The 12,031-nt window shown below is 37.4% G+C and overlaps 1 protein-coding gene across 3 annotated transcripts; it reads right to left on the minus strand.

The window, feature by feature from the left end:
* Positions 1-469: 469 nt before the first annotated feature.
* On the minus strand, positions 470-11,220 carry LOC103703338 (aspartic proteinase oryzasin-1-like). Of its 3 annotated transcripts, none has more exons than XM_026803084.2 (14): positions 10,924-11,220; positions 10,277-10,654; positions 10,097-10,157; positions 8,664-8,758; positions 8,456-8,568; positions 6,142-6,310; positions 5,958-5,997; positions 5,783-5,847; positions 4,124-4,237; positions 3,935-3,999; positions 3,656-3,812; positions 3,458-3,577; positions 899-981; positions 470-812 (listed from the first exon to the last, which is right to left on the minus strand). In XM_026803084.2, exons 1-14 carry the CDS (start codon positions 11,203-11,205, stop codon positions 722-724), a joined length of 1,833 nt encoding a protein of 610 aa, XP_026658885.1. In that variant the 5' UTR covers positions 11,206-11,220; the 3' UTR covers positions 470-721. The 3 variants fall into 3 exon arrangements, with proteins under 3 accessions (XP_026658885.1, XP_008784384.1, XP_026658886.1); XM_008786162.3 differs by having other exon boundaries at positions 10,746-10,962; XM_026803085.2 differs by having other exon boundaries at positions 10,880-10,951.
* Between the last annotated feature and the right edge of the window lie 811 nt (positions 11,221-12,031).

The raw sequence follows: 12,031 nt of genomic DNA on the forward strand, positions 1-12,031 counted from the left end.
TGCAAGTAATTGAGTTTTTTTTTAAAAAAAATCAAATACCATCAAACTTTTTGCTAAATTCCTTGTCATTAAGTAATTGGATGTTTTTTAATAGCTCAAATACCATCAAACATTGCATTTCACATCAACTTATCTGAGTTTCATAATTCAGATACTGGAGAAGTAGATTACTGGTGAATTCACTTGATTTGCTAGGCACTAAATTATGATATGGACCATTTATTGAAGACACAACTGGTAGCAAGAAATGTAATATAATTGAACAAGTAGGTAGTAGCTACTCGGCCTTGACAGCTACAAGATGAGGAAGAAACACACAACCCTCTTCAGGGTAGCCACCTCGATCTCTAACTTCCAAAATGAGATTTTCCTTGTGATGAAAATGATCAGCAAGCAAGTTTGAGGAAAAAAGTTTGAGAAGTGAAAAATAGTCTGATGGATGTGGGCGGCTGGGGAGATAAATCCAGAATCCAAAGCAATGCACCATAGTCCATAATCACAAGGAAAATAGATTGACAACCAACATACGCATACTTCCTACTACACATATGCAGGAATATTGCTTTTACATGAGTACCGATCAGTTGACGTAGGATCAAAAGTCTAGGTGCATGTATGATCACAAAGTATATATATCCTAGGTCAGAATATATTTACATTCATGGGATGGTGATGCGATACATAAACAAGACAAAGTTTTATATATGAAAGAGTAAACTGCTCATATCTGTGCTGCTTCAGCAAATCCAACTCTCTGCTGACCATAGTCAAAAACAGTGTGATACGCTCCCATGAAGACATCACCCAATATCCTGCAGCATGTACAGTACTCGCATGAGAAACTTACCGCAACCAACAAGAAATAAAGGACAGTAAAGCAATGGCAGTTTATTTATACCAGAGGGGACCCTGAGGTACATCCAAGGCAGTAAATCCACTGATGCACTGGGCTGAACTTCCATCACCTACTTTCAGAATGTACTGCACCCAATAAGAAAGACCAGAAAAAATGGTGAGGGGACAGATTATTACAAGCCATTCATGGCAGCATTGACCTAAAACATATTGGTCATCATCAAACGTATCTCGAAATGGTGTCCATCAAAGAGACTGCTGTTATAACACAATACATGAATTACCAATCTTTTATTTTTTTTTAAAAAAAAGCACTTGAAGAAAAAGGGGTGTTCTACAAACTACCCTGTTTTTCAGGGCACTGCATGTATTCCCCTTAAAAAACATATAGGCAGCTTGAGGCAAAACAGTCGCAAGATGTCTGAGATTAATTGTGCTTAGATTTTAGAAGGAAGCATCTTCATATATGAAACTAGTCACATGTACAACTAACATGAGGCAATTACTCAGATTGGTCGAATAATATTTTTAAAAAAGGCTTTGGCTTTTCTTTCTCTCGACAATCAAAAATCCAACAACTATTGTTCTTTATAGCTAATATTTGAGCATGACTTAGGCCACGTCATCATGTCATGCATACCACTACTGTAAATCTTCCCAAGCTGCTCTTCAACCTAAATCATGGTCTACGGAACACTCGGGCTATTATTTTCTAACATATACAACATTCACCGTATACATCTTATCTCACCAACTATAGAAGCACTCAAAACAGGTTTTTCCCCATATGACCCCAAAACCTCATTTTTCTGCTCAAGATGGAGGGCATTCAACAGAAAGGGGGTTATAGGGAAAGAACTCCATGTTACGTGGAAACTCCACTTTTTAGGTTTGTGAAAGTGTCTGCAATATTGAACACACTAGACACGGCAGGGCACAAGAACACATGGATGAACACTACAGTTCAATGTGTCATGCCATCGTCAACAAAAAGTGCCAACATCGGCACTTTTTTTTCAAATGTTAAGATACTTGAGTTGACAAATAACTGTAATGACCAAACAGCAACCACAGAATCTTGAGTTGACAAATACTTGAGTTTCCAGCACAAGTAGCTTAAACCTTTCACTAGGAATTGAATCTTGAACCAAACTTTAATTTTTCATTTTTTTCATTGGCTGTAAAGGCTAACAAAGGTCATCCAGATAATTCTCAAAAATCCATGTTGGTATCTGGCTACTGACATGGAAGCTTTGGAACATGTGTCATCCATGGCATTCTTCATAAGGTTCATCTTTTACAATTAAAATGTTGGGTATCAGATAGAGAAGGAAACCCCTGCATGGCAAAGAATCAATGTGGTGCATGGGATGCCTACAACAATGTCCTAGATTCTGGCGAAGGTTGAGTTTCCTTCTCTAATCCCATAGTCTACCACATCACTATCAATCTATAGGCATCATAAGCCAGGTAAAAACTGGAACCCACCTACATCCGTTAGTTATAAGGATTCCACAAGCCAACTAGCAAACTATTTTCCCAACCTTCTCCTGTTCATTTTTGTTCTTGCAGATCTGTTTACCAACCCACCTCAACCTACCTAGGACCAGTCTTACATGACACAAGGATTAACAAAACAAAATACTTTCTTCTCAAGAAAAATAAACCAGATACTTCAAATTCCTATTTTTCCCCTTGGCAGCCCCACACTCCATCAAAGTTGTTCCCGTGGTTTTACTTAAGAGCAAAATCCATCCACTTCACTTTGAATCCAACTTCTTATTGATGGACAGCATGTTCAAAAGATAAAGATGGTCTTATCAAAATAACATACAATAGACTGCATCGGTGTTGCAACCCCCTTTAAGATAATCATGGTGAAGGACATGAGCTAAGCACTACTTCATAAGCCAAGCGAAGGCCTGGATCTTACACCAGGCCATCATGTTCTAATAGATTTACAAAACCCGAAGTTAAGGCCTCAAAGAGAAGTTCCAGTAGCAATCTCATCTCCAGTAACTGATAAACTTTGTAGGGAAGGATGGATGGTAGAGCAGCATGACTCATATTGTTTCTATCTTGACAAAATAACATGAATGTAGATCATGCTCTATCAAGATTATGGAAAATAAAGAGTCACCTGAAATAGTCTTTTAGTATCTAGTTATTTGATTCAAAAACTAAAGACCAAACAATTCTGTCTAGCCAGGATAACATAAACACAGAATCTTTTCGGTTTTCAACATTGGAAAACACATTTTTCTGTTCTTTTGCTGTAGATTTCACTTAAGTTCGCTTGGAAGAATCTCAGCCCAAAGACAAGCTAGTAGAAACTTTGTTCCAAAATAACAAGGGCCTTCAGGAAATTTGAACTACAGTACATAAAGTGAAAATTAAATGCTTAACCATGATGTGCTAGTAATAAAAGAAGAAAAGCCCACGAATCCAAAAACAGTCTATCAAAAAGAATATGTATGGTCTGGCCCATTGTCTTATTAATGAGCATTCCAGATGCAACTTCAACACTTTTTTGCAATGCCACTACTTGTAAAACATAAAGTAGACTTAAAATTACTAGGTGATAAAATACAGCACAATGTACCTGCTCTGGTTTCAGGTCAAATATTTTGCCACCAATAGTGAAAGAAACAGTAGGCATGGATGAGAGGCTATTACAGTCTACAGCAGATTCCCCCATGGGACTAGGCAGTCGCTCACATAGCTGCATGTAATTCAAGATAATGAAAATAAAAATAAAAAAAAGAAACTCTTACTTACACACTTTGGAAAGTAACTTTACCTCACTGATGTAGTTCAACACCTGTTCAAGTGTCTGGTTCTGCACAAGCTGACTTTGCATCCATACAACTGCCATCTCACAATATGAGCACATACCATCCCCCAGACCACCAGTTGATCTGTCTCTTTTGCCATTCACCATGCTCTTAATGCCCATGCTGTGTAGACAGAGATAAAATTAAGCAAAAAGTGTAAACAATTATGTAAATTGAAGTACAATAAAAAAGGCACATGCTGAAAGAAAGATAAATGAAGATTATTTTAATGATTGACTTCTAACCTAACTCCACGAGTTCCATCAAAGGCACACAGCCCAATCCGAGAACAAATTTTTGCAGGCTCTTCCTGCAATGTTATTTTTATAACAAAAAAGATATCAACAAACCTTGTTGTGTAGCAAATACTGCTGTACATGAGTATGACAATATCAGTCTAAAAGATTTATATAACAGCAAATATCATAAAAGACCTTTTCCATCAGCATTTCCATAATCTTTTCCCCATATTGTGAGACCACAGCTTTGCATTGTTGGCTAACGATACCAGCAGCTCCAATTTTTTGATTAACTTCTGCAATGATGGTCTGCAAAGAATATTTCACAGAAGATCACAATTAAAAGATGATCAAACAACAAAAGCAACGCCTCAGCCAAATGACGACGTTTGGTTCCAAATAACTGCATGTTTGACCAGAAATCAGCATGAGATGTGATGGAAAGACATACAGTAATATGAAAACTAAAGACAACAGAGCCATGATACTGCCAATCAACAACAGACAGAATTATGAGGAAAAAGACTGTTCTGTTGTTTACTCAAGGGAATCTGAACAAGTTATCTACTGAAACAAAGACATATATTTTTGCATAACTTAAAAAATTATTGCTAGTTATTTCTGAGATTCTGCTATTTTTTTATTTTGATTTTTTCCTCCCTGAAATCTTCAACACATTAATGAACTTTCCTCTCTGTTCTCTTCTTTCAGACCTTCGATATCTCTCATTTTCCCTGTCTCTGATAATGTCTTCCTCCAGAAGTTTCTATGAAATATGAATATTCACCGTCAAATCAACATCAAATGCTTGTGTGACTATGTAGCATTGGAAAATATTATGGTGTTTTAAAAGAGTCTGCAGGCATCATTTACTTAACACCAAATAAAGAAAGGAGTAACAGAAATAAGAGCGAACGTACAAAGATGAACACTCAGTGTTACATAAAAGGGCAATGAGTGGCACTATGAACATAGCCCAAATAGATACGTACAACATTCTAAACTTGTATCAAACAGCTCAGAATCTTACTATTTTCTTTATGAACATGGTCCACCACTTTGAATCAAGAGCATTAATACAAGTATGCAGACCTCTGACAGATAAAGTCATATCCATTATGAACACGGTAGTAATCTTTAGACAAATTCATGCCGCAGAACAAGTTGAATGCATCAAGGGGATAACAAATCATTGCTGTTGATTTTTTTTTTACAGAACATGTATGTTTTATGCTGTAACAAGTTAAATTGCTCTAGCAGAAGTGATATATCACCAGAGTTTGGCAAAATAAGGGGGAAAATTATGTTATTGCAGTTCTACCAAAGGTGAATGTATCATGAAGACAATTTACTGATATATCTGTCTTGTTATTGTACGTTACCAGACACATGCACACACGCTGATAAGACAGAGACAGACAGACAGATTTCAATAGCTACGTACTGTATTGTCATCCTGGAGGCAGAAAGCATACATGTTTCACATATAATAAATGTAATGAATGTTGATGGTCGTTGTGTTTAGAGTGGAAGGTTTAAATAAATCACACCCCCTTGTACCCAAATGAGGTCCCTGGCCAAAGGAAAGCTAACCCGTTAAAGTACAAAAATCATATTTTTGTTAAATGAAACATTAGAGTTCTGGAGTACTAAATGATGTAAGGCATGAACATGACTTGGCTCTAGCAATGAAAGTGTAAATTTTAAAATAACAGATAAAATTATAGATGAGTGCCTTTATGGTTATATGAAGCAGGTTATAAGTATCAATGCTTGCATGAAGACCAAAACTATAAAAAAAAAAGAACTGAAAGAAACAAAGGGAGGCTATAACCACCGAACATAGACACATACTGTTGGACCAGCAATCAAAGAAGTTCCAGAATCTGCAATTGCTTGACATCCTTCAGCACAGAATCCTGAGGAACTCAAGTTGTAAGCATAATCAGAATGTGTAAGAGAACATCTAAGTAGACCAAAACACTTCAAAACAGAAAAGGTAGCATATCAGAGAATTAGCATGAACTACCAGTTGTCTGACCACCAATGAGGACATCTCCCATGTCAAACTGCGACAAAAAAGTTTTGAGATGCAGAAGTTAAATAAAGTGGATAATGGGCATGATATGACAATGTACTAATAAAAATTATTTAGGGATTGGGTAAATTTGATGAATCATGTTCTAATGGGGAAAAAAAAAATAGTGATCAACCTGCCAGTAGCCTTTCTGAGTTACAGGGACATATGTGTGTTCACCCCTATAATGCTTTGGGTCCATCCCTCCGAACATAATTTCACCTCCCTCCCCATCCTCAGTGTTCCGGTTAAACCAGAAAGAGAAAACAGATTCTTTAACAAGACTCTGGTTAACCATGTTATCCCTGTTAAATGGAGAGTCAGTAAGCTGGTAAACTTATATCTCTGATCCTCTCATTGGTCTAATGAGCATAAATAGCTATACATAGACTCGTGTTCATGGAGCATTTACAATTATTTAAAGTTCAATCTCCCAGCACAAAACATCGAACATGAAACATAAACAAAGCAGCAAAACATTTGTCAGAACTTTGATGCACAAGAGGGCTTATCAAGCCTTAGCAATCCAAAGGAGCAGTTCCGTAATAAGGATTCGTGTTATTGCTGCCCCTTGGCATGATAAGTTGATATCTTGCAAGGGACACCCATTGTAAGAGCCAACAGTTCAAGAATTGAAAACTAGAAGTGCTAAAATTTTCAAACCAGAATTGCAGAACACCTTCCTGATCATATGAAAATTGAAAGGGCATAACAAGAGAGTTGACAATTCACTGGTTGCAGTGTCAAATAATTTTTCATTATTACATAACAAGGCATATTATAGGGCATTTGAAGTCCACTTGTAATCAACAATTCTACAGGTTATCAACATTGAATAGACAACTTTTCCAAGTGATATTCTTTTTCCCAGAAATCAATTCTTTCAGTCAATTAGAACTTTTTATCAAATTATTGCTTTAATATTTATTTATCTATAGATATGTGGTTTGACCAGACATTGATCTATAACACAGTTTACAGATTTTTTCCAGGATGAAAAAATATCAAGTTTTGCATAACCAAAAGAAAAAGGGACACCAAATCAGTCTGGAGATTTAGATGTTATTCACATTCTCAGAACAAAAGATCAATATATTCTATAAACAAACAGTTAAATCCATCTAAAAAAGATGTCTTTCAATCCTGGCCTGCTTTCATGCATTTCATAGCTCATGGCTGCCTCAGAAGATGCATGGAGAGGTTAAAATAAACCTAGATTGGCATGGATTCCAACTGCAAAATATGATTAGGAGTAATTCGAAGCTCAATTACTATCAGTCAAGTCTAAGAGAAACTCTATGTTCATTCCTTCAGATTCTCTCACAAAATTCTTCCTTTAATTATGTCATAATTTATGTCTGTATTGGCCGACATCTTCTTTTTCAAAATTTCCATGTTTGTTCTTTCCCATGCATTCTTTGAGACCTCTTGTATACTAAAGATTAAGTTGTAGCACATTAACAGCAAAACTGTACCAGTGTTGCTCAGTTCATATGTTAATGAAAGTTATTGGATTTTCTTGAAAATGTAAGAAAGTAAAATGGAGGTTATGGGTGATATATGCATTATGACTCCGTAAACTCTAGAAACCATCTTCCATTATTACATCTATAGAGACTTTGTTTTATGTTTATGTTTTTCACATTTGACCTTGATGCTGATTCCAAGCCCAAATGAAAAATGTGGAGGGTTAATGTTGAGTTGACAACTGAAAAAGCATGTCAAACCATGAGGTCCAAAGAAATCATGAATACTATGGTACCCCTGCTTCATACAATACACCAGTATTTAACTCAATTGCACAATGAAGTGGGAGAAGGGTTGAGAAGCCTGAAATAGCATCATAGGTAATAGGAATGATTGGCAAATGAGGATTTATGAAGTTCATCCAAAGAGTTGGACAAGGCTTGATGGTTATGGTTATTGATCTACCAACTTAGGAAGCATCAAGTAGCCATAACACACACATATGGTCAATCTAATGCTCAAAGACCTAATTATTCTCAATCAATTATTTTGCCCGATGTGACTAAAGATTTTTCTGACACTTTATTTACCATGTTCAACTTTTTTTTTTCCAAGGCTTTGGCAGGTTTCAACCTGCAACCATCCAAAACAATCAACATATTTCTAACTAGGTTTGAGCCATAAGGTACAAGAAAATGAAGAATAGACATTGGATTGCATGGGCTAGAGCATGGGCTAGCAGAACTGCTGTGTGATTTCCCATCACAGGTTGATAAAATAAAGGACTTAGTTACCTTTCACCAGTTCTCTGCTTTTCCTTTTTTTCCAAATATTTGAATTATCATTTTTATTTTGACCAATTATGATTGGCCAAATCTAACTAAGAAAAGGAATTTCAAACCAAGCACTAATTCCAGCTTAGTTCAGAAAGAAAATGACATAACAACCAAATAATTATGAGTACACAAGTTATGATTGTATACCATACAGGCACCACTTTTCCAACTGAGATTTCTTTAAATCCAAGCCCAAGTATTCCATCGAATTTTGCAACCATGAAAGTGATACTTGGCTCTCTAGTGGCTTCAATGAAAACCTGAGAAAAGGTTTTTATATGACATATGCAGTCCATAAAATATCTAAAAGTGAGAAACGCATGATATATGAGGGAGTTTCAAATAAATTCCAGACCTGATTCTTGATGGTAAGCTCACCAACTGTAACATAGTCTTGGCTGAAGAAACCTGATACTGATCCCGTCCCATAGTGAATATTCGCAGACCTCCCTGCTCAAAAGATCAAAAGACAGAATGTCAAAAATGTTCTTAGAAAAAGTCGAAAACCAAATCTTGTGAGATGAAACAAAAGATAGTGTATTAGTATGATAAGGAACTTTCATGCATGCAGTTGTGTTTAATCAACAAATCTTGAATAATAACAATGATTAGACCATCAACAAAGGGCTTATTGAACTGCAAGCTTGCGGTTAAGTGCATGCTTCCTTTTCCTGTGTGGTTATAATAAACCATAATATATATACACTACTCTGTTAACCCTGATATTGACAAGGTAGATGTAAGGACTCCAGTCCTTGTTTAGTCCCTTTAAATTTATTTTCAATTTTTATGATTGTCTATAGACGTATATCTGTATGTAATTGCATGCATGCATACATGTATATATGTATGTGTATATAGATGCTTGTGCGTGTAGAGAGAGAGAGAGAGAGAGAGAGAGAGATAAATAGGGAGGAAATAGGTTATGTTAATGCATAGAACTTAAAATACCTTTGTCTGTTCCAATTAATTTTTAGTCAAACATCTAGAATTGGTACTTAGGCACTCCTCTATTTCATAACATTTGGGTTCCATTAACATGTTCACAATATATAGTTAATGCTGTAAACTTATGCACCTAGCATCCATTCTAAATATATAATAATTGTGATCCTGATCAGATGAAATCTATCTGAAAGAAAATTATTGAAGTTCTCATAAGCCTCTGAAGTTTAGCAGAGCAGAGGGGATCTTACTTAGTGGTGATATCTTAAGTCTTCAAAACTCGTTTTCAGGAAATTAAGCTCAAGCTTTGCATATCTTGAAACAGCTTATAAGGCTTTGCATGCTGATCTTAAAAAGAAAGGTTTAATGAATCCATTTCATGGTTTCAAGTTTCAGGTAAGATGGATTTGTTTGCACCACAAGAAGTCCATATGACACCCAGTATTGGGTTAAGTGGTTTTGATCATATGCCAGTTGGCTTCAGTCAATTCCAACCAAAATTGGCCACTGTAAACTGAAAGCAACATAGATAATACCCGACAGCCTACTTTTGTTTTCTTTTTTCATAAATCACTTTCCTATAATTGACACAAAAATCTACCCAATCCTACAGAAAGCACACTACAACCACTCGTTGGTGTTTTGTCCATATATACGCCAACCCTAAAAGTCTGAAGGTGATTGTGTTTTTAATACACAAACATTAATGTATTAGAAAGAAATCACTGAGTATAACTCTTAACCTGCCATTGATCCCATTAAACATGCAATCAACAAGAATAACACTAGCTTAAAAAAAAGTTGGGAAAAAGAAACAAAGAACGTTAGGAAGGAGAGGCAAACCATTCTTCTGATAAGTGCTCGATAGGCTGGATTTGTATTTCGAATGGAAATAGCAAGCAACCTGCATATATCATTGATTTAAAAGAATTATAAAAACATCAATCCAAACAAGAAGCTCATTTTCTTGGAGGAACGACATCACCACCGGCATTGTGACAACCGAACAAAAAGATTGCTCACCGAGAAGTAGCACTTGGACGAGGGAACCCAGAGGTTGGAGCTACCGGTGTCGAAGATCACCGTGAAGTTCTGCGGCGGGGACCCGAGCCCGATCTCGGCGAAGTACTGGGCGTTCATGTAGTTCTTGAGGGCGACGACGTTGCCCTCCTCCCCCGGTCCCACCGGCCCCGGCTCAAAATACCCATATTTCCGGGCGGCCAGCGCTGCCGCCTCCTCCTCCCTCACCGCGAGCCGGGCCGCGAGGCGGCTGTTCTGGTCCAGCGCCCTCTTCTTGAGCCCGATCCGGAACACGCCATCGGCCGAGACCGGAAAGGCCAAAGAAAACAAGAGGATCGAAAGCACTGTCACAGCACTGCCCCTGGTTCCCATGGACGAGACCTGCTAACAAATCATACATAGAAAAAAAATGATAAACTCAAAGAAACTATGACGAGAATCAAGAAAAGGGGAAAGAAACGATAATGGGTACCGCCATTGCGACGAGAGGAATGAGAGATGGGAGATGGGAGATGGGGTGAACAGAGGGAAAGGTGGAAGGGGATAAGAAGGGGGGGAGAGGAGTGGGGACCGAAATTAACGTTCGGGAGCCCGGCTCTAGCTCACCCGACGGTACGTGGATGCAGATGGTTAAAGAAAGAGTGGGATACCGTTGGACGAGAATCCGAGAGGGAGGGGGATAGGATAACGGGAACATATGTGGGATATCCCCGAAGTATGGGATCACATGGATTAAAGAGACGGTGGGATTGCGAAGGATAAGCTGTCGGTGGCATGAGAAAAGTGTCGGGAGGATAATTACCAAGGATTGGGCCCGGGGAATCTTGGTTTCTTCCCCGCTGGGCGACCGGATGGGGCCGAGTTCGGGCTGCCGGCGGAGGAGGACAAATACTCCTCTGCTGTGTTCGGAGCCGCTTGGGGTCCACAAGCATCGCATCACATCGATTTTTAGATTTGGTACTAGGCTAATCCTGGTGACAATCAAATCATGTGGTTACGGTATGGCTATCTTCGTGATCATATTGTAACATGAGCTTCTCGTGGCTCCTATCAGGAAGCAAGTGGAGAGAATCTGAGACAAGGAAAATGTTGTGGAGGAGGACGGAGAACCGCGGCTTGTGTGTGATATAATAATAATATGGTGGCCTAACAGCTAAGACCCAATAGGGTCCAGGAAATTACTTATCAATAGCATTCTTGGACTTCGTCGAAGAAAAATATATGGAAAGGTTAGTAATCACCATAAAAGATTGCTTATCAATTAAGGATGATGGTGAGAAAAACATTGTATTTATGTCCGCAAAGCCTTTCACTTTCTATGTTCATTGTGAGTCTATTATCGCAAAGTCCAGTGATGATGCACATTTATGCTAGAAATAAAATTCAAAGTAAGATAAGAAAGACAAGAAAAACAAATCATCAGGGGAAAAAAAAAAACTATCTGCATCGCGATCATTAGTTTGTGTTGTATAAAGATTTCTTAAGTTAATCATGAATGACTTGTGAACAAATCATAAAATCAATGTATAATTTGAGAATACTTGAATAATCATGGTATAAGTCTTTTTGCAGATAATAGTTTGGATACTTGTTTTGTTAAGATAAAAATCAAGAACTATTCAATAATTTGAAAAAAATGTTGTAGCTATGATTTTGACAATCATATTTATGAGGAGACTTACAAATCATCGACACTGATTGATTGATATGCTAGTCTGATCATAAAGAAATGACAATAGGATGTCCCTCTCTTGAGAG

Source organism: Phoenix dactylifera, chromosome 8 (assembly GCF_009389715.1).
Source record: "Phoenix dactylifera cultivar Barhee BC4 chromosome 8, palm_55x_up_171113_PBpolish2nd_filt_p, whole genome shotgun sequence".
Lineage (NCBI taxonomy): Eukaryota > Viridiplantae > Streptophyta > Magnoliopsida > Arecales > Arecaceae > Phoenix > Phoenix dactylifera.

What these genes read in the sequence shown, in the direction of transcription:
- LOC103703338 (XM_026803084.2), bottom strand. Translation starts at nt 11,205, where the DNA reads ATGCTTGTGGACCCCAAGCGGCTCCGAACACAGCAGAGGAGTATTTGT. An exon ending in TGTTGAACTACATCAGTGAG is followed by an intron (nt 3,578 to 3,655) that starts GTAAAGTTACTT and finishes AATTACATGCAG; the next exon opens with CTATGTGAGCGACTGCCTAG. An exon ending in TTGACCTGAAACCAGAGCAG is followed by an intron (nt 982 to 3,457) that starts GTACATTGTGCT and finishes TATTGGGTGCAG; the next exon opens with TACATTCTGAAAGTAGGTGA.